The sequence below is a fragment of the Orbicella faveolata genome, unplaced genomic scaffold, assembly GCF_042242905.1.
Source record: "Orbicella faveolata isolate gen_17 unplaced genomic scaffold, um_ofav_v1 contig_35, whole genome shotgun sequence".
NCBI lineage: Eukaryota > Metazoa > Cnidaria > Anthozoa > Scleractinia > Merulinidae > Orbicella > Orbicella faveolata.
Window position 1 is genome coordinate 18,885,835 of NW_028301564.1, and position 23,899 is coordinate 18,909,733.

The 23,899-nt window shown below is 38.5% G+C and overlaps 1 protein-coding gene and 1 long non-coding RNA gene across 6 annotated transcripts; one reads left to right on the forward strand and one right to left on the reverse strand.

Moving 5' to 3' along the window:
• Positions 1 to 285: 285 nt before the first annotated feature.
• On the reverse strand, positions 286 to 23,897 carry LOC110055546 (lysosome membrane protein 2-like). Of its 2 annotated transcripts, none has more exons than XM_020761938.2 (14): positions 23,516 to 23,897; positions 14,529 to 14,689; positions 12,101 to 12,254; positions 10,034 to 10,276; positions 9,046 to 9,137; positions 8,547 to 8,596; positions 7,562 to 7,631; positions 6,873 to 7,051; positions 5,993 to 6,111; positions 4,906 to 4,979; positions 3,661 to 3,715; positions 2,747 to 2,923; positions 1,586 to 1,629; positions 286 to 1,376 (listed from the first exon to the last, which is right to left on the reverse strand). In XM_020761938.2, exons 1-14 carry the CDS (start codon positions 23,663 to 23,665, stop codon positions 1,352 to 1,354), a joined length of 1,593 nt encoding a protein of 530 aa, XP_020617597.1. In that variant the 5' UTR covers positions 23,666 to 23,897; the 3' UTR covers positions 286 to 1,351. The 2 variants fall into 2 exon arrangements, with proteins under 2 accessions (XP_020617597.1, XP_020617598.1); XM_020761939.2 differs by having other exon boundaries at positions 1,578 to 1,629.
• LOC149103637 (uncharacterized) lies at positions 15,463 to 23,366 on the forward strand. Of its 4 annotated transcripts, XR_016201999.1 has the most exons (6): positions 15,463 to 16,285; positions 18,449 to 18,533; positions 18,923 to 19,046; positions 20,843 to 20,970; positions 21,411 to 21,630; positions 21,944 to 23,366. It is a non-coding gene; the product is annotated as an uncharacterized LOC149103637 (long non-coding RNA). The 4 variants fall into 4 exon arrangements; XR_016201998.1 differs by lacking the exon at positions 21,944 to 23,366 and having other exon boundaries at positions 21,411 to 21,751; XR_016202000.1 differs by lacking the exons at positions 18,449 to 18,533; positions 21,944 to 23,366 and having other exon boundaries at positions 21,411 to 21,751.
• Positions 23,898 to 23,899: the final 2 nt, after the last annotated feature.

Here is a 23,899-nt window from a genome sequence, read left to right on the forward strand (position 1 = left end):
TCTCATATCCGATCGCTCGAAAGAAACTCTTTTTTATTCTTTTCCTAATCTCGTTCCCAGGGTCTCCCTACTTTCCGAGAGCCAAGGTCGTTCCCAGGAATTTTCCCAAACTTTAAGTGAAAAGCCCTGGTAACGAGGTTGCCCGAGAACGAATCATGAAAAAACTAAAACTAAGCGTTATCGCAAGTCATATACGACCAAAAGAAAAGAGAAAAAAAGGGGGCGGGGGGGAGGCAGCACCGATGTTTTGAATTTCGGCTTGTTACCTTACAACTAAGGCATAACTCTTCAAGAAAACGCTTTTATTCTAAAAAAAATACTAGTACACATCCATATGTATGGCGTTTTCTATAATTTATTTAACTGAACATTTGATGCATAAACTGTCAAACTACAAGGTTTTTACAAACCTTTATTCCGACTTATTAATAATATAGCTAAAGGAAAGTCGTGCTTTCGATCAGCTTGTCAAAAATAAAATCTTGGATAAATAGCACAGCTCAAAACCACCTTACATTCCGAGGAATAATTTGAAAATCAATCTAAATAGAAGACCTGAACTACCAAAACAAAGATAATATCTAACGCTGTATGTTTTGCTACTGTTGTCATTTTTATTGCTATTTTTTTAAAAGTATTTCCTTCGAAAATATATCAAAATGTCTTTAAATACTAGACGTTGCTGATAGCGATGATTCTGCATAATAGCGAATGCGTTTTCTCTGTATTCAATCTTCAAAAAAATGTAAGAATTGCAGAACTGACTGTACAATGTAGTTGCTATCTACGATGTGAACATGCAGTTATAATCCGTTCCTTTTGATTACAAACTCAAAAATCGAAACTAAAATCTCTATATTACACTTCGTACCCAGCTGGTATATATTAAAACAAAAGTAAGAACAACTTTGTAGCCCATAATAAGTATTACTAAGAGAAAATGAAGGGTAAGATACAGGCCCTACTCTCTGGGTAGTCCCTCAAGTTATTTTTAGATATGGTTTCCAGTTCTCCCGCGGATCACGAACGTTGATTACAGAGTGTGTGAAGCCTCTTAGGCTGTCACGTGAGTAAAATTTCTGTCACAGGATTGGCTATTTCTAAACCCTCCGAGGATTTCTGAAACTGAGAATGACCTAAAAATAACTTGACAGGGATTACGTCACAAAAAGGCCTCTTTCAGTAGCGGAATACCTGAAACTGTCTTACTCCTCATCTTCTCTTGGCTGGACGCTACATTTGTGTAAATGTTCTTGATCGCAGTTTCGAATACAAATACGGTTATTCCCTGTGCCAGTGTTCCAGTATTCTGCTTTATCAGTCTGTAGGGTTTTTGAGTACCACAGCTCTTCTAACTAGTAAAATAGACCTTTGTACTGTGGGGAAAAAAAGCATGCATTGTTATTTTATGGCCAGTTTGAGGCTTAAATGGAATTTTTGGACTAAACGTACCTACACAAGAATGTACTGTCAAATAGATTTTGTAAAACTGGAATGGTCTGGAATGTTTAAAATTTAAAAACGGATCAGAGACAGGCAGTTAACTGCAATGAAGGATTCACAAACAAAGAACTTACAGGGTTACCTCTTATACACAAGTGGTTTTTTCTCGGCATCGTCTCTGTCATCCTGAAGTGAATAACAAATAAATCAGAACTTTAACCTCTTTCAAAAACAGAAAAGGGAAATAGTTACCAATAATCCTAAATTAAAATTTTAACAATTAAAGCCACGTGTGGAGAGATTCCATATCTTGATTTAAAAAAAGGGGGGGGGGGGGGGAGTGTAGAGGCTAGAAAGATAACTAAACGTTCGCCTGAGGGATGATCGCCAGAAAAACCCGGTGTAGAAATTTTATATTTCTTTCTTTTTCTGCTTACGGCGTTCGGAAATGCGAAGTGATAAGTTTTTGTTGAAAGAATTGCTTGGATTGAAGTTATCTACCCAACAGTCATAACCGACTTAGAAAAATTTGACTACATCAGTTCGTCTCCAATGATAACATTTTCAACTACAAGTCAGTGGATGGAGATCACGCTAAGTTACGAAGGTCTGTTTTTTTTTAATCGGAGTATCTTTTCCCCATGCTACTTTTCCTATCAAGGATGGGATGTAATGTACAAGAATGAGAAGATTCTGCATTCACCTTCATATAAATTGATCGTTTGTTTCTGTGTAATCTTGGGCGGATCTAGGGAGGGTGTTCGGGGGGGGGGGGGTTCGGTCGAACTCCCCCTAAACTAAAAAACTGAGACATTATAACACGCTGACTTGGCATCAGAATGCCGGAAATCGCATTTCCGAGGACCCAATTTTAAAAATTTCCCAGGGAAAGATGCCCCCAGCCCCCGTTACAGGGGACCGCCATCACAAGTCCGTAATGCGCACCCCTTTCTCTAAAATCCTGTATCGGCCCCAGTGAAATGGAGGGAGGGGTTTACAAGAGGTGATGAAAAAGAACCTAATTGTTGAGGCGAACTTTCCCATTTCCACACCGTAATATTCATTTTTTGGGAAACTTTTGTGACGACACAACGAATTTATAATGACGTTTTAGAACTTCTTGTAGCTTGCGTGAAGGGAGCCCAGGCTCCCAGGTCGAAGATAGATGAAAGAGAATGGCCTGGAACTTAAGAGAGGAGCCTGGGTGCACTTGTCAAAACTGAACGTTCTGCGTTGCTGTGTCTTGTTTGGGGTAGACTTTACAGGGTAAACAATCAGCAAGTCAGAAGTGTGAGTTGCCCACCTCGCTACCACAGCACATTTTAGTTATCTTGTTAGGAGGCAACAGCAGCGCAAACGCTTCAATCAAGAACAGGCTGCCCAACGCGATCAGAACATACTGGACTACTTCTGTTAACTTGATAGGAAGGTACACTTGGTGGCGGAATTCTGCAGCCTTTTGGTCCGTGATCAGTGCACTCTACAAGGAGGAAACTAACCGTCAGTACGCGGACCACAGATGTCAAACGTACAAGCTTACCTCCACGTGCCCCGTTCATTCCCTTAAATTGTCCGAAAGTTTGATGATGGGACCCTACGAGAGTTGCATAGTAAATGTACAAGACGTTTATGAGAACGCATAAGCTTTGAAAATGCAGCAGCACCAAACACTGAACCAAATACGAGGCGACAGCAGTGGTAGACAACGAGTTTGGATTGATTTATAATGTATTGTGCACCAGCTCCATTCCGGATTAAGGAGTCCTGTCCGGGGACATTTGTGTTGTGGTCTTAGGCAAGAATCTTTACTCTCACAGTGTCTCTCTCCACCCAGGTGTATAATGGGTACTGGCGAATTTAATGCTGGGGTAACCCGGCGGTGGACTAGCATCCTGTCCAAGGGGAAGAAGAAATACTCCTAATCGCTTCTTTCTACTTAGAAACCAGACATAAGCTCCGGCCTGATGGGCCGCTTGGCTTGTATACAGACTTAACCTATTTGGCTCACAAAGTTTGCCTTTGTTATATCTTAGTACAAGTAGCCAATGGACACTTGCTTCAAAGCCCCCCATCACTTTCTGAAATTTTTTCCACCCTCAAAATATAAAAAATTGAAGTAAACTCCACGGTCTTATGGTCAACAAAAAGACACAATTGCAAGAAAACAAGAACTATGTTTACGCAACACAAAGATGCCACAAACAAAAATTAAGTTACCTCGTTGGCAAACATAACAGGCAGAAATACTGGTTTAAATTTCCCACTGGTTTGACTGAAAATAAAGTAAGTAAGATGGTAAGATGGAGCCGAGGGGAACATTGAGGGTCGAAGGGAAACAAAACTCACTGTTTCCCGTGGGACCAGTCATTAAGTGTTTTGTTATACCTCCCTCACAAATCGAGAAAACTGCGAAAAAGTTATTTGTATGACACTGGCTGGCACACAAATAAATTTGACGCGGTTTCAAGGTGCACGACCTGATCACGTGTGGGCCAAAAGGTCAAGTTGTTGTTTTTCTAGGGAAATGGTGAGGTTTGCTCGCCCTAGGGAGTTAGCGAGTTTTGACCCATGACACGTGACACGTTCTCCTCCAATGGGAAAGCGAATTTGAATTAGGAGGTATAACGAATACCCATACAGAAGCACACGATTATTTGATAACTTTCCGAGCTAAGTGAACTCTTAATTTAACGCAAATATATCCAAATCAACAAGTTATTTGGACAGTTATGCTCGCAATATATACCGCATTTGTTTGAATTAGCGCCCAACCTCGAATTAGCGCCCACCTCGAATAAGCGCCCATCCTAAAGGCAGTAAAAGTCAATAAACATCCAGCCTCGAATATAAACGCCCAACCCCACCCCACCCCTCCCCCTCCCCTTCAAACTCGAATAAGCCGTAATATTGTTCATTAACTTCACTCCAAGGGTTTAGAAAAGGGATGCAGTGTGAAAGGTGTACCTTTTTTCTGTAAAAAGTATACGGAAGGCGTGCCTTTTCTGTCAAAATGGTATTAAAAAAGGGTAAGGGGTTGGATCTTGGGGCGGAGCCTCCCCGTATAAAACTTTGTAGAATACCCTGCAGCCCCCCCCCCCCGCCCCCACTGTACGCCTATGCTAGTCCCTCTCAAGATATTTTTAGATATGGTGTCCAGTTCTCCGGCGGATGTTATCCACACGCGCGTGACATAGATGTTTTCGATGAGGATGAAGCCGTTTGAGCTGTCACGTGAGTAAAATTCGCCTCACAGGATTGGCTATTTCAAGACCCTCCTGGGAGGTTTGAAGCCGAGAGTGACGTCAAGGTAGCTTGAGAGGAATAACATAGGGAACCAGACCTACAAGGGTGATGAACTCTCTCACCATCCCTCCTCACTACCTACGAATCAAACTTCCATTTCTTATTCGCTAGAAAGCAAATGCATGCAGAGTAAGAAAATGATGGAATTTCTGAACTTACTTAAAAGTGTCCACCGGCTCCAAAGCAATGTTGACCTGAAGTCTCTTAGCAGCACGCATCACAATGCCAGTTAACTTGTAAGAGAAGAAAAATAGGAAGCAACGTTTATTGATACACGGGTACAATTACAATGCAATGTAGCACTAGTGCTAGAGGGGGCAGGAGGGCAACTGGTTTTCACAGACGGAGAAAACGTTTTGAATTGAACATCTTACTAAGGAAAATTTTCCTCTATTTGTTCAAACCAGGTGGGCAAAATCATCGCCACAACCGGTCAATCTGCTCGGTACCCAGCCCTTAAAGCTACGTCACGGTTAGTGCATCTTCAAAAGTTGATCCTAAATTTTTCAAGTTCGTCGTTTGTAATCCACGTTAATCTTCTCCATCCTTAACCATTCTTCTTTCTTTATGGTTCACTATTATCTACCAGGTGCTTTTCTATCTTAATAAACTGCTACTTTCAGGTTCCTTCAATTTAAAGGTAACTTTGCATATGGCCAAAATAACTCAAAATACCGTGACTGAGGTCATTTAATGAAACCCATGTGCTAGACAGCATGGAACAGGAAAATTACACTGAAGTGATTTTAAGTCTTGGAAATAACCCATACATTTCCTTTTGAACATAAATAACCCTGTGGAAAGAAATTGGAGAACACAACTCAAACCCAACACTCAAACTCAAAGTTGAGCTGTGACGTTGTTTTCTATGTCAACTGCCACACAGTTTGCACTTCTAGCCAAATGTTCATGAAAGCAATGTTTCAAATTAGTACAAAATAGTCAAAAATCACGACTGGCAGAAGGCTGCAAGTTGATTATTCGCTTAGTGGTGGAGCTGAAATTGTGACCACAGAAAGAAAAATCCAACTCGACTTGAAACCAGGACCTCCAGAAATTCACGACCACGCCCATAACACTTGATTACCCCGTGAGGTGGGTTCAATATGTGACAAATGCCATATTTCATGGTCGGAAAGTAAACCAAAGATTTTTTCTTTCTTTTTTTTTTTTTTTTTCTAGCCTCGCATAATATGACGTTGCTGTATGCAACAATATACTCCTTTTCAGATATCCCTTTACTTACTGGTTCAACGTCAAGTAATGTTTGGTGGGCACTTTTCATCGGGTGAAGTCCGTTGACTGTTTCCAAAAGAGACTTGTTGCTTTGATAGAAGTGTGGAGGTGACATTACCACAGGGGGATCTAGGAAATACCCGCAAAGACTGATTACTTACTGCAAAACAATGACAGTATGCCTTGTGGGAGAGATTTGCAATAAACGCGGAATTCTTTCGTCTCTCTTCTACTTATGCTTTAAGTATTAATGGATTGTAATTTGCCCCCTTTTCTGACTGGCCAGAAAAAAAAAATAATGGAAAACTAGTCTTTATCTTAGGGAAAAGGTTCCATGTTTGCAGATAAAGAAAAAATTCTACAAATATTCAGCTGTCCCATTTCTCGCCTCCAAAACAAGCTCTCGAAGGTCAAATTCCATCAGATACCATTAAATCACTTATATTCAGCTTCATTTTGCTAAAGACAAATATGATTTCTTCAGTTTGTTAATTCCATGTTGTTAAGATTGTTTGTAATTACACTTAAAAGTCATTCCAGTATTTTAAAAGACAGTAATGTTCTTTCAATAATTGCCCAACAATCCTACTGTTTAATATCTTTATCGCTCTAGACTTTTACGATGTAATACTTCTTATATGTACAACTGAAATGTCTCAGATACAAAAATCGACCTCCTGTAAAAGGCATAAAACCTTTCAAAAGCAGGACCGCTCCCCCACGCCCTCCCCACGCCCTCCCCACGCCCTCCCCCCCCCCCCCACACCAAAAAAAACGTAAAGATGTCTAAAACAAGGTTCTTAAGTAAAAACAAGCCATGGTTTGTTTGATTTCACTACTGGAATTTTGTGGTGATTTCAAGAAGGCTGTGAGAGTTAACTTTCACTTACTCATTGGCTGACAAAGGCTGACATTTAGCAAGCCAGTTGGCAAGCACCCGGGGGAGACACAGAAGCCTTTATTGGGGGAGTATACGTCACCGCTTAGGTACATTTCCTCTGGGATAGTGAAACGATACAGTTTGATGCGCTTCTCAGTTACTTCAGAATCGTACCGTAAATAACCAGATCTGTAGGAATACAAGTACATATCAACAAACTTTCTTCAACCAATGCAAGGTCTAGCCCTGAAAACATGAGCTTCTCTAAATTCATCTCAGCAACGATTAATTTACAATCAACCGCCAAAACATTATTTCATTATGTATAGCTGTATTTCCGCAGCTATCGTAAAAATGATTATGGTCAAGGCAGCAGAAACTTCGTGAATAGTTTCTTGATCCAATACGGTATCATGAATATCCTCATGGAATACGGGACTGCAGACCTTGGTGTCACAAAACTTCCGCTTTCAGAGTTGCCAGGTGTTTCAAAAAATTCCTCTACAACTAGGGCTACCTAGCCATGTGCTAGCAATCCTAAATTCTCTTGGTTTCTAATGAGAACAGAAACTGGGGTTAAGTGCACTGGCACTTTCAAGCAATCTGGCTCACTATCAGGGTAATAGATTGAAACAGGAACTGAAGTATTACCGGTATAATGAGGTTGTGCTGAAGTTGTTTTCAAACAACAATACATACCTACAAATATCTGGCGAGAAAATGTACAATATGTCGTCTTTACTAACATCTGGTGAGAACTGTGTACCATCTAGTACATTTTTAAATACGAAAAAACAATAATTAATATCATTATTAAAAACCTGTCTCTCTTCTGCCTCTTTAAAAGCATCATCAATCCAGTCACGGGCCTAGTGGTCACTCAGTTACCTTTTCAAAAGGGCTGTCTAATTGTAATGTGCATGTACAACTTTGATTGACACAAGGAGGCCCACTGAATGGATTTCAACCAATAAAACATCATAAAACTTCACACTGGCTCATGCCGCCCAGGATAATTTACAATTTTCTCTTGCAGTTTATAATGATCTTGTCCTTCACTGTCCCTCTTTTGAGCCCCTGCACGGAATGAGCCATTTTGTATAATTTCCATACAGGGCATCAAATTTCCCTGGAGGCTTTACACAAAAAGGGTCAAAAGCTGGTAAAAGATCCTGGAAAGAGCTACTGCTGCCCCAAGGTAGCTGACAAATGCCCACCATCTCTAAAATGCTCTGTCAGTGAGTCATAAGATTGCTGACCCTGGCAATACTGTGTGGCTGAATGACAATAGCGAAAGGCAAATCTCCAGCTCCATTAAATAGCTGGAACCCTTTAAGGGAAGGACATCCTAATAGAAAAACCCTAGACTTCAAGGTTGGGGTTGGGGAGAGGGCCAATCACCACATCCCATAAAAAAAGATATATTGATTATGGAAACCAATACTGGCCCTATCCCCCATCTGGGGAAAGATTAACCCACTACAATGTAAACTTCACACATTAAAGGAAATATACAGTGAAAACCCTTCAGAAATGACCAATAATTTCTTGAACCATTACCCAAAACTTTCACAGTTCCAGATTCATGTAGATGGAAAAGGATTTTCTTGCAGAAGCAAACTTTGACTGTTAGACTAAAAACACACAAAAGATAACAGCAAAAGATGGTGAACATGTGAAATACCTGTTCCATTGATCATGTTTGCATATTCGTCACTCCACCATGATAAATGGCTGCACATTAAAAGAAATCAATCAAATACCAAATGAATGCAAAGTTTTAATCCACAACACACCTGAGATATAGTAATAGAAAACGCATATACTGTAAGAGTAAGACTTAGGTATGGACAATTTAAGCTGCCCATTTACTACACTGTAGGTCTTCATAATATGAGTCTAGTATTGTCCTATGAGAAAAAGGTTCTTTCTACTAGCTTAACAAAGTATTATACAGTATATGGATGTGAAACCATCCTCAGAGACCGAAAATTAACTGGCTGCAAGGCTGATTTTGCCTGCCTAGTTTGACTATCTAGAGGAAAGGTTTTCTAAGAAAGAAGTTCAGTTCAAAATGTTTTATCGGCCTCTGATAACTGTCTGCCCTCTGCTGAAAATGTTAATACAACGATGCGAAATAAATACTGACAATATATAACTGTTTAATATCAGAAGGTACTTACGTTTGTCCTCTCCACATGGTAAACTGTTCAAGTCTGCTGATGTCAGATTGTCCAGTATTAACAGCACTAATGCCGTAATATGTGTTATTGTACTGCGATAAAATACAAGCAAATAAAATCAGAACAAGGACTATTGGCTCCTTATCAGGCTGTTTTAATCAGCACATCCTTCCAGGCTATGCTCATTTGGGACTACAAATGGTTGTTCCCAAATGTTAAGTAATAAGTCAAACCTTTTACTTTACAGAGGGCACCACAATTAAAAGACACTTCTTTATTTCCTAGGGGGGTCACCTCAAAGGAGGTTCCACAGTGATCTCTAAAACTAAGTGTGATAAACTATTCAACAAAATATCAACAAATCACATTTTTCAAGCTAGATAAAATGTGTTTGGGCATTTCTAATGAATTTCCTTAGGCACACTTCAAAAATGGAGCAACTACGTATAATTATACGGCAGGATATGTCACGTACAGATCTTGGCAGGTCTAAAATGGGTGCGTGGGGTTAGCGGCAACAGGTGGGGGAGGGGGAGGAGTTGAGGGATGAGGAATATTGCCATTACCATTTTTGAGAGCCAACCATAACAAGAGTACTATTCAGGGTCACTCCCTACCTAACACACTTCACCTTACTTTTAGACCTGCCCTACACGTATCCACAGATCTCTTCAACATTTGACTGTGGGGTTGTGCCTAGAATAACAGCTCTAAGTGCATGTTTACATAGACCCATCAAGTGCATTCTCTATCAAACCCCTAGGGGGCTTATTTATATCAAACATGGTTGAGGGGACAGGACTTAAAAGAGAATTGGGGGAGGGGGGGGGGGTGACTTACAAGCAATGTTCAATTTAAAGTAAACAGTAACAGGTTATCAGTTCAGGTCTTTTTTTTGTAACACAACTAAAGAGTACCAGTCAGTAATATTCCCCCAAAGCTTGCAAATGCGGTACATATAATCATATTATTGCACTATCTGACGCACCTGCAATTGAACAAAGTCTGTCAATCCTCCTTCAGGACCTGGACATTGTGGAAATGGAGGAGGTAGCTTACTTGCATCAACTAAATCTGCCAGAAATGTGTCATTATATCCCCAGAGCAATTCAAAAACTGACTTTCTTTGAAACAGTTTGACACCATCTTCATTAGCTGCTATCTGTATGAAATCAAAACAGTCTTTTTGCTCCTCTCTATAGTTGGTATTTCTTATCCACAAAGCAACGGCCTGTGAAAAGATAAGAAGCAACAAGAGTAAGTCACTAGTTAGTGATCTTAAGCCAGTGGCCTGAGAAAATAGATGCCTCTCAAGCCTGCACATAATTTTCGTCCTTAGGCAGGTCATTTGTCAGGACAAAGACAAGTTTTGACCTGACAAAAAGCCAGTCTGGTCGGACAAAAAAATTTTTTGTCGTTAGAAATTAAAAAGAGACATTTGAGACATTTCGGTATTACAGTGTAGACTCTTTGCCAAAATATTGTTTGCAAATTCAAGTAGCTTAATAGTCAACTGAATGTAAAATCGCTACTAGCACCAGAAAGGGGACCTTTACATTACATTTGGTATTATTTTACCAGTTGAAAATTGACAAATTTACAAACGTTTATACCCCTAGTCACACAGGCGTTTCCAACGTAACAAGTTTCCCACGATGTCTAGCGAAAACAGGCAAAGCGATGAAACACAATCTCCCGCATGGACAGCTTGTCAGTATAAAAGCTCACAACAACATTCAGAGACTTGAAAATTGGCTGAGATGAATTCTTCGACTTTTTCTGAAAGCAAGTTTCCTCTGAAAGTTTTTGGGGTCAATTGAATAAAAAATTTGTGTAATTATTTAAAATGTGCAATTGGAGGTGGTCGTGACTATAACGCGTGACTAATTTGTACATTCACGCTTTTCACGAAAACATATCTGTGGTAAGGAAACTATATTTCAACCACACTGACAGACGCAAAAAAACTATAAAGGGTTAAAAATTAAACTGAGTTTTGATCATACGGACTAGAAAAACATTTGGTGACGTTTTAAAGGTTTTAAAGTTTTTGAAAGCGATTGCATTCAGATAAACGACACGTGAGTATTTGGGCTGTGTATTCAATTTCCATAATATCTTAATCGGGTCAATGTGTTACGACTGAAAATTAATTCCACACCACTAGGTGTTTACAATTCGACATAACATTTGAGATGGCCCACTGCGTGTGATAAAATTCTCAGAATTGGAATAAAAACAGAACCAATAACAAAGCTTTTTTGCGTAGTATTGTGTGGTAGTATAACAAAATAACTTGTCCCATATTCCACCACAAATTTCCAGTTAAAATGTTTTTCATTTTAGCTGAAATGCCTGGTCAGAGTGTCCGACCTGGCTGAACTTTTAGCTGTCAAAACCTCAAATTTACAAGAAAATTGTCCGATGACCAACTGTTATTTGCAGGCTTGCCTCTTGTTCCTCACTCATCCCATCCCCTGAAATCTACATGTGCATGTACGTAGCATCTCTAACTCACTGGGTAATGATCACTGCTTTTTTTACCAATCAGAGTCTATATATACAGACCTGTCCATATCTAGGCACATACATGTACTCATTGGATCACCTACCCCATCCCTACCTGTACAAGGTTGTGCAAGTTGCTTATTTACTGGTAATATTACATAAATATAATTTAAAATACAAAATAAAATAAAATGAAAAATTGGGGGGGAGGGCACTTGAATTTCAAGGCAACCTGGCAAGCTTCAGCTTACAAAAAATCAGGATAGAAATCTTCTAAGTACTGTGTATGTAAAATCAGCAGAAGTGGCACTCTTCCAAACATAAATTCCAAAGAATTAATAAAAACAGTTGAAACAGCAGCCCTATCCAACCATTATTCAACACTAAAACAGTTATGCCTTTGTTCTCTACAAATATTCAAGCAAATAAATGTATTACAGTAATTAATAATAATTATTATTGGAATCAACATCAACATATTAAATAAAATTTGTATTAAATGGCTCTGGGTCTAATTGCATTACCCTTTTTATACTAGTCTACTTACTAATAGTGGAATGTTAACAGTAACAAAAGTGTCATCCTTATCATTGCAGCCAGCACAAGAGGTATCAGGATCAAAAATGTATGTTCTGTTTGGCATGAATGTTACAACACTATCATCCTTAGTCCAGTTGGCCACGTCATTTGACCTGATTTCTCTGCAACACAAACACAGTTATTAATGATTATTTTAACCTGGCTTAATTCTCTAAAAAGATGAACACCGGGGGAGGACTCTCATATAAAAAGGCGGGGGGTGCTCATCATACCTTTTAGGGGTTTAAAAAGTGGTCTTGGTACCTCTGAGGGTGTTCAGCCCCAAAAGTTCCATGTCCAGTGGGTGCTTTTGCTATTCCCAGTACCTTCAGGATATTGAACCGAGAAAAATATGACAGGAGATTATGTGTTGTTTCAGAAATGGTACCTCTTAAGGGAAAAAAATCTCAAAACATGCCCACAAAACAGCATCTTGGTACCTCTTAAGGGTTCTTTCCAAAATTTCCGACAAGCACCCCCGTCATTTTCATGTGTGACTCCCCCCCCCCCCCCCCAGGTAAACACATTGTTCTCCTATTCAAGTATTGCACTATCAGTCAGACAGGGTTTCTTACACTCTAAGATTTATACCTGCCAACTTTTCCTGAGTCACCAACAAGAGACTTCTATCCTGGTAGTACCAGGATTTTTTGAAAACACTACCTTACCATAACTAAAGACATTCAATTATTTCCACAGTCTTTCCAAAGCGATTATGAACAGTTTTTCAAACATAACTGCAATGAAAATTTTCCAGTCCCAGTCCCAATATCTGTTTCACCACACATGATCTTGTCACCAATAATTTTCAGAGAATTTGGTAGAAATAACACAGTCGTTGACATGGACTTTTCTTTCCTTGAATCCATTAGAATTCACAATTTTTTTTCGAAAGTGCACTAGTTTAGGCTGCGAAAAATAATACAAGAGCGCAAAAGGGAAACCCATATAAAAAGGTCACTGATGCTTGTCAACTTGCTTACAGGTATAAATCAAGGGTTCTGGTCTCACTTTGGGTGTTGAGGATGAAACGCCACTTTTTTTAACTGCCAAAGTATCTTCAAGGGTGCACCCAAAAAATATTAATAAAAGAAACACTCTCATTTCTGTTTTTAGGCTCGAATTCCCCCTTTCTCTCGAGTTCGGTTTACTAGTATGAGCTCCTTTCCTAGGGAGAGTACAAAACATGGACCCCTGGTCCATGGACTGGGTCCATCAAAATATGGACCAGGTCCATGGACCCCCTATTTTTACTACCCCTAAAAATACTATAGTAAACAATAATAAATAAAAATAAAATAAGTAAAATATTGAAAAAAATGAATTCACAGTAATATTTCAATTTAATATTTAATTAATTTTCAACTTTGCAATCTTTCATAAAGTCACATTTTAATAACATTTCTTTAAACAATTATTGGAAGAGGTTTTTGAGATATCTGGAATAATCAAGGTCAAGGTAAGTGTTATCAGCCGAAGCCGAAGGCTGAGGCTGATAACACTAACATTACATAACATAGTGATAACACTAACATAAATAATGACAAATGCATTGTCGTACCGAACACAGTTTATTTTCGACAAGCCATGTTCTTACGTGAACTTGAAATTGCTCTTGGAAATCATGCATTGCGCGTGCAACCTGCGGATTATTATGGATTAGTGAATAATCTATAGGTTACGCTGTTTCCCAGAACATCAAAACTCTATGAGATAAAAAAACCTACAAGGAAACTCAAAGGAATCATAACGGAAAGAGCAGTGCTTACTTTCGTCCACCTCAGCCATGTTTGACGCAAAAGAAAGTGCGGGTAAAGTCACATGGACATGTGAGCCAGCAATCAAGTATACCAGTGGTCTTTGTTTATATGGGGTAGTAAAAATAGGGGGTCCATGGACCCGGTCCATATTTTGATGGACCCGGTCCATGGACCTAGTCCACGGAAGGGGTCAGGGTTTTGTACTCTCAGCCTTTCCTTTCCTGAATAGTGGCTGGTAATTGCGTCTAAATCCATTCTAAGTCGTATCTTTTAGGGGTCAAATAAAGCTTGAACCACACCCAGATTGATCTCCTTTAGGGGTTTAATTCAAGTTTTCTGACAAGCACCCCCCACCTTTTCATATCAGACCCCCCCCCCCACTTCCCTATCAACCTGGCTATTATGCAAAAATCATAAATCAATGACATTCCTTTTGAACTCCAAAATTATGTCCCAACAAAGCTGGAAAACTATAATTTGACCTTTATCCTCGATGTGTTCACTTCTGCTTCTTGGCTAATATAATACAGAATGTACCTTCCATCTTAGTTAATTAAATTGTGCATATTGATTATTATTTATTGATTTTATTCAAATTTAACTCTGATCTGGTTATTTCGAACCCTGCTGATATACCTGTATGAATAAGGTCCCATCTGTGTTACACTGGGGATAGAGGTTCCTGCAAATACCTCGTCTGGGTTTGTCAAGTTGAACACAAAGTACTGCATGAAAATGGGGACGGATGGACGTTTCCATTCCTTGAAAACCAAGCCACCAGGTTTCAACTGGACCTTCTGAAATGAACGAAAGATTTTTATTGATTTACAGCTACCAAGGGAAATATCTTTCGCTTAGTTGTAAATCGCACTCTGTTTATATGTCTTTAAGCTCAAGCTTATAGCGGAGCTCCAAGCGGAGCCCCATACTCATATAGGAAAGAAAAGGAAACCCATGAGTTGATTTTCTCATGGTTATCATGGCTAGCGGTATATCTCGTGGGCGCGTACGCACGACGGCGACGACGACGACGACGACGACGACGGAGTCGCGCAACATGGCGGCCATACTCCAAATAATAGGTTGACAGAGATATGCAGCCTTGGTTTACAGTGTACCTCTTTGATATTGGACATCCAAGTTACGATCAATTGACACCTGTCAAAGTAAGGTATCCGCTGACCACTATCACGTGACCATATCGCGGGCTCAAGTTTACAGCTCATCAAGGTCGAGTGTTTTTTTAAAGTTGACCGCTGACCAAGTGCTGTTTTTCGATTGGATCGCGGGCTCATCCCAGGTGAACTTGTTGAAAACAGGGCAGGATTGTTCGGAAGCAGGTTAACGCAAACCCAGGATTAAAAGTTAACCACATTATAACTTTTTCTTCTGTACAAATGTTTTTTGCTGCTTTGCTTTGTGTATATAGTGATTATTAAAACTCAAAACAGAAGGTCAAACAATATACAGAAAACCTCAACGCAAAGTTACAAAACTCCAATCAAAATTCTACCTTTTTTTGGGTTGGCTTAATTTGGGTTACAGGAGCTACGCTTTTAGGCTGGCCTAAATCTATATATTAGCGGAGCTCCGGCGGAGCCCCATACCCATATAGGGAAGAAAAGGAAACCCATGAATTGATTTTCTCATGGTTATCATGGCTAGCGGTATTGCTCGTGGGCGCGTACGCACGACGGCGACGACGACGACGACGACGACGGAGTCGCGCAAGATGGCGGCCATACTCCAGCTAATAGGTTGACAGAGACATGCACCCTCAGTTGGTAGCGGGTGAATGCCATTTTTCTTGGCGGGATTTTTAAAGAAAAACGATAGTGGAGGTTGATTTAATATTTTTAAGACAGGGTTGCGCTGAAGCAAAAGACAGAAAGCAAGAATTAACAGGCAAAGAAGTAGCGAAGAAGATCGCGAAAAAGACTGAGCGGGCCAGCGCTGGGGAAGGAGGCGAAACAGTACTGAACAATGCCGTGAATTATAGCTAGTCAAGGGCTAGAGAAAGGAGGTGAAATAATACCGAACAATGCCGTGAACCAAAGCTAACGAGGGCTATAGAAAGGAGGCGAAAGTACCCGACAAATTGATTCAGAAGACTGCCGAACTCCCCATGGCCAAGTTCAAAATTCGCGCGAACGTGATGCTGTGCAGCCGTGCAAGAAAATTCAAAAGTCACCTGATTTGGTCAGGTGATGAACATCAGAGAAATCAAACGTACCCGAGTGTTTTAGAGAAATTGCAAAACAGTAAACGTAGCGGAAAGAAGTGGTTGATTCGTTGCTCTATCGAAAATATAACTTCAGTTTAGTCTTCACAACTTTTGCTGCAAGTTTCTGCCTGGAAGATTTACACTGGCCGAACTGAATTGCCAACTTGCGGTAAGTGACTTTTGTTGTTGCGTTTGGTATGAAAATTAACAAGTTTCCTCGGCGATATAAGCTTATTTTCAATTGGAATCCATTAAGAGTCTTCCTTATTTGAAGCCATGCTGTAAGAGATTTTAAAAATTGCATCGTTTTGATTTCGCTCGTCTCTAAACAATAACACGTGGGTCGCTTTGGAGGTTGCTGTAAGTTGTAAACAAATTATGTTTTCTATCGATTTTCGTCGTCAATTTAAGCTTATAACCTCACATCTAAAAATAAGCTTAACCAAAATCGTACTTGTAAACACGGCCGGGCGAGTTTTGAAGTTTTCTCTGATTTAGTTAGCACTGCCGCTTCGTAGACTGCTAAAATTTGTTCTTCTGTTGTTGAAAACTGAACCAAGAAAGGTCTACAAACCATTTTAAGCCGAAGCGAACAGGATTTGCTAAATTTACTTTTGTTCCTATGTGAATATTTGCATATTGTGATTACAAAGTATGGAGATTTCCTCGTTTTATTAGTTCAATTTATTCGGTTTGGCGAAATGCTTTTGTGAATTCCGAGGTTAAATTGGTTGAAGACTGGTAAAGCTACTGCCAATAAAATGACTGCATAGCTAAATTAAGCCGTCGGCAAAAATACAGACTCTCAGTAATATTCAAATTTAAGCGTGAATAATTTTTCAACTTTAACACCGCAAGCTTAAACGAATTTTCTTTATCCTCTCTTTTATTCGGTCACCGTTCATTGAAAAGGGATTTGCTGTTGATACTCGAGCTCAGATGTAGTGATATGCATCTTGTGTTTATAATGTAGATTTCCTCGTTTTATTTTGTTGTCTGTCCAATTAGTTCGGTTTGGTGAAATGCTTATATCCAAAATGTCGAGTAGACGATTATGCATGGCAATCCTGTCTGCAAATAAAGCTCTGCTTTGATTTTGATTGGCTATTTCATGTTATTTGTGCCATTGCTTTTGGTTGGGGGTACATTGACCGTATTTTGTTAATAAGAGGTTATTCCCCAATGCGGTATTTACACTTAACATGGAAATGTTCCAAAAAAGTGAGATAGTACTAATTAACTCGGTAAATTGAACAGTGTAATAGAAGTTCTTGCCCTGACCATTTCTCAGTAATAAGAATAACTTTTACATACATATATACACAATTTAGTTGGAGAGAGCACTCTCCTATCTCCACTCTCTCTCTCTTTGCTCTCTTCTTCACACTAATTTTTTATTTACTAACTTATTAAATGAATGTCACTGACTGTTTTCTTTGTTGTGCATGCATACTTTTTTGCTGGTCGAAGAAAGTTTCAGTTTCTTCCTGGCTGTACAGTTTCCTTTCTCCTGTCCTGTACCAATTTGTTTGTGATATAACTTCGTGAATTCTCTATTCTCCTTAAATTTTATCTCATCAGGTTGATAGAATGCACTCTCAGAGTGTTCCATCATTGTCTTCAGTCGCTACAATTTTCCAGAAAAAAGCAATAGTTTTCTTAATTTCCTTTTACTTTGCGTTAGGACTTTTTAGCATGCCTGTAATTGACCCATGGGCATTACGGGAGAATATTTTTCAAGTAAAGAATTACATTCGTTTTGGTGTTGAGTATTTTAAATTGTTATGAATTAGGCATTTCTTTTTATTTTTTATATTTTTTATTTTAGTCGCACAAAATGTTTTATGGTTTTACTGAGGTATACCATGTAAATGTAAATAATGCACTGGAATTGGCCAATCAGAGTGTGCATTATATCGGCTTTAAACACAAACCACATATAAATGACTCATATGTAAATGATATTTTTATTACAGAGAACTGGACAGGGCAAGAACTTCTCCTTCTTTTGTGAATTTATATATTAATTCCTCTCAGTGCTGTCAAAATGTCTCAGGAACCTTCATTTCTGATAATCTATTATTTTCCACCATACCTACAGCACAGAAGCTCACCAAATCCTAACTGATAACTAACATGTGTGTATCTCTAGCCTTTGCTGTGTGCTACATGTATATTCTGTTATCCTGCCTTAACTGCTAGGAAAAATTTTGGCAGAGCTGTTTCAACAGTTTCACTTAAATTGATTTCCAGTAACAGTGCTACATGTAGCAGTGCTATTGAGTGTGAACTTTATGGAGGATTTTAAATTTTTATTTTTTTATGATTACAGACAACAACAAAATATACATGTGTATACATAAACTGATGTTGGTGTTGGTTACAAACCGTAGTTCATAATAGTCATCCTATTACAGGTAAGGGGGAAACGTTCAGAGAGTTTAGAACATTTCTTCCCCCAGCACACCTTCTGTCTATAGGTGCAATAATTGAGAGGTTATATATATGTACGAAGAGTAATGTAAAGTTACTGTATAAACTTAGCATTAAAATCTGACATTTGAATGCCTCCTTTGCTAAAATTAGTCATGATTTAATTGTTATCACTCCCTGTGAATTCATAGAGATTCCAGAGGCAAATTATAACCTAATGTGGAAGTCCTGTCTTCAAGTGAGGGAAAATGACACAAAAGAGTTACAATGAAAGTAAAGAGAATTGTGAATGTTGATGTGGTGTACATTATACATCATGTAAAGGTATTTGGTGAGTGCCAAAGGCATAACATTTCATGTATTGCTTTTTCAGGACAAATTATATAACAGTGATGTTTTAAAAGGTGTGATCAGAAAAATAATGAGTACATTGTCCAGGCAGCATCAGTTTATGGACAGCATATGCAGACAGTAAGAGGAACTGTAAGCACTACCATGTAAGTTAGTTTTATGCTTATGACTTCTTGTTCTTGAATTTTGTGTCATTTCATCACAAGAATAAGTAGCGAAAGATGCAATAGTTGTTGCAATATATTTTTGAAGGAAAACTTATAAGTCTGCCTATGCTGGATAACAGCCATGTGTAAACTGAATGTGAAGCAAACCATATGTTAAATATGGGGCAACCCTAAAACCCAGAAACCGGAATCCGGAATCTGGAACCAAAAACCGGAATCCAGAAACTGGAAACTGGAATCCACAAATCAAAGAAAATAAGTTCTTCAAATACGCGAAAATTGTTTTGCTTAGCTTTTCGACTGTAAAAAGTAAGCTGCCAAATAAAAAGGACCTCAAACTTAACCTTTTTTGAAACAAAAATTCCCCGTCTGTTGAAATTGTGCAACCGTTATTTTTAGTGAGGGCTATGATTATGAGAATCTCAGTAAAGTGCGTCTTAATTTTATTCCAAGCACCTCGAGAGTGTCTAAAATAAGCTTGCTGATAATTGCCATTTTGTTTAATAAGTGATCTTCAATTTACCGGAAGTATAAATTTATCCTTTATGTCTAGTACATACTGAACAAGATAGAAAATGTCATAGAGAACAGGATATCCATCAGTGGCAGCTCCCTGTACATTGACGGTCACGCCCCCCAATTTCGAAGTCCAAGGGCTAACCCGTCTGGTCTAAATATGAAATTTGATTTTTCCAACAGATACGAGACCAATTCCAGATTAACACAATTTCCACACTGATACTGTGACAAATCAGCATTTCATATTCTTGGCGGCCATCATATTAAAACAATTTGTAGAAATGTTGCACACTTACTTCCATCTGCTTCTCACTTGCTGACAGATCAGACCACATGCTGTTCAAAGATGCTGAAAGACTGCCAGAAACTCACTGCAATAGCCTATAATAGCTTGTTGTTAATGTGCTGCTCACCAGTCTTCTCAGAGCAATTTGATTTAGACAAGAACCGGGCTCTCACCAGGGCCAGCTTGAACAAAAGATGGGTAACTTAGCCTATGAGCAGGCTCTCGTGTTTGGGCTGGGGGTGTGAGTAGCAAAGCCGCATGAAGGCTCTTGGTGACATGCCAATGCAGAAAAACACTAGACACCTATTTAGCCTGCTCAGACAATAGAGACAGATACTAGAGCCTGCTCGCAGGCTATGAGTAACTCTATCCACCCAAAAAATCAGTAACCCTGACTGGATAGTGATGTACCCAATGAATAGCTTTATGCAGCTTTTGAACGACGGGGCCAGATATATAGCTAAGGGTTGTTCAGAACTAGTCAATAATTTTTTAGTAATTACAGTCTGTGGCTGAAGTAAAGCCAAGAAAATAAATAACAACAAAATGATTTTTGCTCATATTTATTTATTAGACATTGCTGAAGTGAATTATTTCTATCATCATTCATAATATCTGGATTCCAGATTCTGGTTTTTGGTTCCAGATTCTGGATTCCAGATTCTGGATTCCGGATTTCGGTTTCCAAATTCAGTGTTTTAGAGTTGCCCCAGATGATGTATGTGCATATGTTAATCTTGAATAATCTGAAATTTCAGAGAGTTTAAAAATATCATATCATATCTGTGATGGTTCTGAGGTGGAGGGCTGTTACATGTACATGTAAATGTCTCATGCACGATTTTTCACTCATTATGATTCAGGTGCAAATAGTTTCTGTATCTGTTGATGTGCAACAATCTACACCAATATTTCAACCTAATAATGTACAGTGTATATTAATTAACCAAATTATGCTGTTTGTTTTTAGTTGGCCAGTGCTACTACATAGTAATGTGATGTTGAAGTGCACAAATTTACAAACACGCCCAGTGTCAACTTGTCAAATACATGTATATGAACTGGCCAGACAGTGTAGATTACAAAATTCTCTGAAAGGTAGGATGTTTCTTAAACATTATTTTGTAATTAATGATTTCTCAGACATTGTTTTCTTCAAGAAAAGATTCATACCCCACATGGAGGTTTTTTCTCTATTAGAGCTCTTGATTCCTGATACTTTAATTTGGAATTTCTAAAGACTGGCCGTGAATGGGTGTTGGGTGTGAATATCTTCTGGAACTGCACATTCATTCATTGAGTAAGCAAGAACATCAGTATTTATCCTGACAAACTCTGATTTTCTTCTGGAAGCTGAACTCATATACAGTTGTGCAGTTATATGTACAACCAAACAGCCTGGATGACCCTGTGATTGGGACTGTGCACATTGTTGTAACCATCAATGTTCCAGTTGCTTGTTTGAAGCAAATTGCATTTGCTCTCGAAAGCAAGTGGCGAAGTTCATAACAGTTATGTAAGTTTGCTTTGTATCTCAGGGCAGAGCCTGCCACAGTGAAAGTTGGAGTACCAACCCCTAGCATTTGATTCACTACTAACACTCAGTAAACAGCTAACAATGAAGTACACTGTATATCAAAGAAAGGAATTACATGCCTGTTCCTGTCAGTCAAGATATGAACAGGTTACAGATGGGGAGCCTGTATTAACACATCAAAGATTTTCAAAGCAACCATGGCCTGGTGAGATATTTCTGAGGTAATATAAATTTAAGGTCCTTATGATTGCTTATAGGCATTGATTTTTATTGTAAACAATATCTTACTGAGTGTATTTTTCTTGTGTGCTAATTGTTGGAGAACACAGAGGTCACTGTTATGACAGAGACATTAATTTGTGAAAAGTTCTATAAACAAATGCATCTGGGAACAAATTAATTTATCATGGATGCAGCTTCTGAGAGATCCCCAATATTAATGGAACATACACTGTTCATACAGTACATGTAAAAGAGTTTAGTAATTCATTACTTATGATTGTAATGCTTTGTTTGGTTTCTCTGTATTTACAGACAACTTGATGGGATTATAAATTCTGCACCAAGTTCTTTGAATAAACTGACTTGGAGGTTCAGTTCTGCAACCCATCCTGTTTGTAGTAATATCATAGCTGCAACATTGTGACAGATACACTGCATTACATTATTAAGAAACACATATTAACTAATTGTTTTTACGTGCCTGTTAATTTAATCAGTTTTTCTTAGAGATAATTTACTCGTGGTTTATTTAAATAATTGGCTTTTTGGCTTTAAAATGATATTTATTGAGCTTTTAAATCAATTTTGTGATAATCTGCATTGGACATGGCATAAATTGATATTTTGCCAACACGAAATGGAGAACTGGGTCTTAAGCAAAGTTGCAGGATTAGCATTTTTGTAGAAAGAAAGGGTTGAGAAATTTGTGACATTCTACAGACAGCCTTGCCATTCGCAATGTCCGATAAGGTTAATTTGTTCCATTCTGTTGTAGAAATAGTGTTCTCTAATTTATAAATTATTTCAATCTGTTGTTTAAACGATTGCCTTATAACCCCATGTCTGGCTTTGGTGCATGTAGGATATTGATGTATTTTTTATCCATTTTGCTGTAAATTATCTTAATTGATGTGTCAATCAAAACATATCTTGGATATGCTGGGCTCTTCTGACAAATGTACCTATGCCTCATAACCTTTGAGTGCATTTGGCTGTGTAGTGCAGACAAAATACATGTACATAATATAACTTCCTCTTAGCTCACTGATAATTCTTGGTATAATTTAATCATAGCAAAATTAATCAATGGAACCCAATCGCAGCTCTTGTAGTCCACAATGCCAGTCGAGAAAAAGAACAAATCACATTGAAATTGAATAATAAAATTATTATTAGAAGCCTATGCAAGTATTCATGATCAGCAAAAAAAAAATATCGTAATTACCATTCATGCGAGGGTGATTTTGCTTATTGCAAACCCTTCTAGCAGGAGGAGACTCCATACAATAGTGAAGATGGCTAAATGTATCTTTGGGGACAAGTTAGAAAACAAAACTTTCCAACTTTTCACATATGTATACTGTTTTGGTATTTTTGTGAGATTTCATTTGGTAGAGATTCAGGGACTGAGTATATTGTAACCACTACATTTCAATCAGTCCCCACAACAAAAAAATGTGTAAACTTCTTTTGTGTGGGAGTCCCCATGTTAACAAAGGAAGAATATAATGATTAATAACAATGCCTTGTCTTTCTGAATAAGGTAGGAAAGAACAAGAAATGCCACCAAAAAGCACAGAAGACAGTTCTGTTATGTGATCAAGATTTTTGGTAGCTTCCCAGAAATCCTTGAAATCGTGGCTCTATATTTCATAATCACACCATCTTACACCTCGATCTGCTGATATAATACTAGTTCCGGCTGAAACTATTAAATCATTCGCAATTTACCTCATACATGTTGGATTATTTTCATTAGCAACAACATTCCGAAAAATAACTGAGGAGCTCCGCTTTTAGGCTGGCCTAAATCTATATATTATTTTTTTAAGGCCACTGTCTGAAGTAGGATCTTGGTAAAATAAGCTTATAAACAAAACCTACCTTTTCTATTTGCCTTTTGATCATGAAAGAGCCCACACCACCAACACTGAGTAACAAGCCCAACAGAAGAAGAAAGGTTCCTGAGACAGCAAAGCCAATGATCAAAGCTCTCCTGCTACAACAACTGCAACACCCCCTTTTCGAAGCCATGGCTGAAATATAAACTTGCAGTAAACTGGCCCCCTACTGGAAATAAAACTTTGGAACAACCGATCAAAAAGAAGCAGTTGAGAAAGTAACAGTTTACAATCCAAGTTGGGCTGAAGTTTTTTGCAGTAATATAAAGCCATGACGATAATCTCGTGATCGAAAAATGTTTCTCACTGAAGAAATTTGAACTCGCAATCCCTCACAAGCAGTTCATATGATTCTAGTCAGGGTTCA

Coding starts and splice junctions, on each gene's coding strand:
- LOC110055546 (XM_020761938.2), bottom strand. CDS start 23,665: ATGGCTTCGAAAAGGGGGTGTTGCAGTTGTTGTAGCAGGAGAGCTTTG. Junction 8,597..9,045: donor ACCATGTGGAGAGGACAAAC/GTAAGTACCTTC, acceptor TTTAATGTGCAG/CCATTTATCATGGTGGAGTG. Junction 2,924..3,660: donor CTGTTATGTTTGCCAACGAG/GTAACTTAATTT, acceptor TCCTCCTTGTAG/AGTGCACTGATCACGGACCA.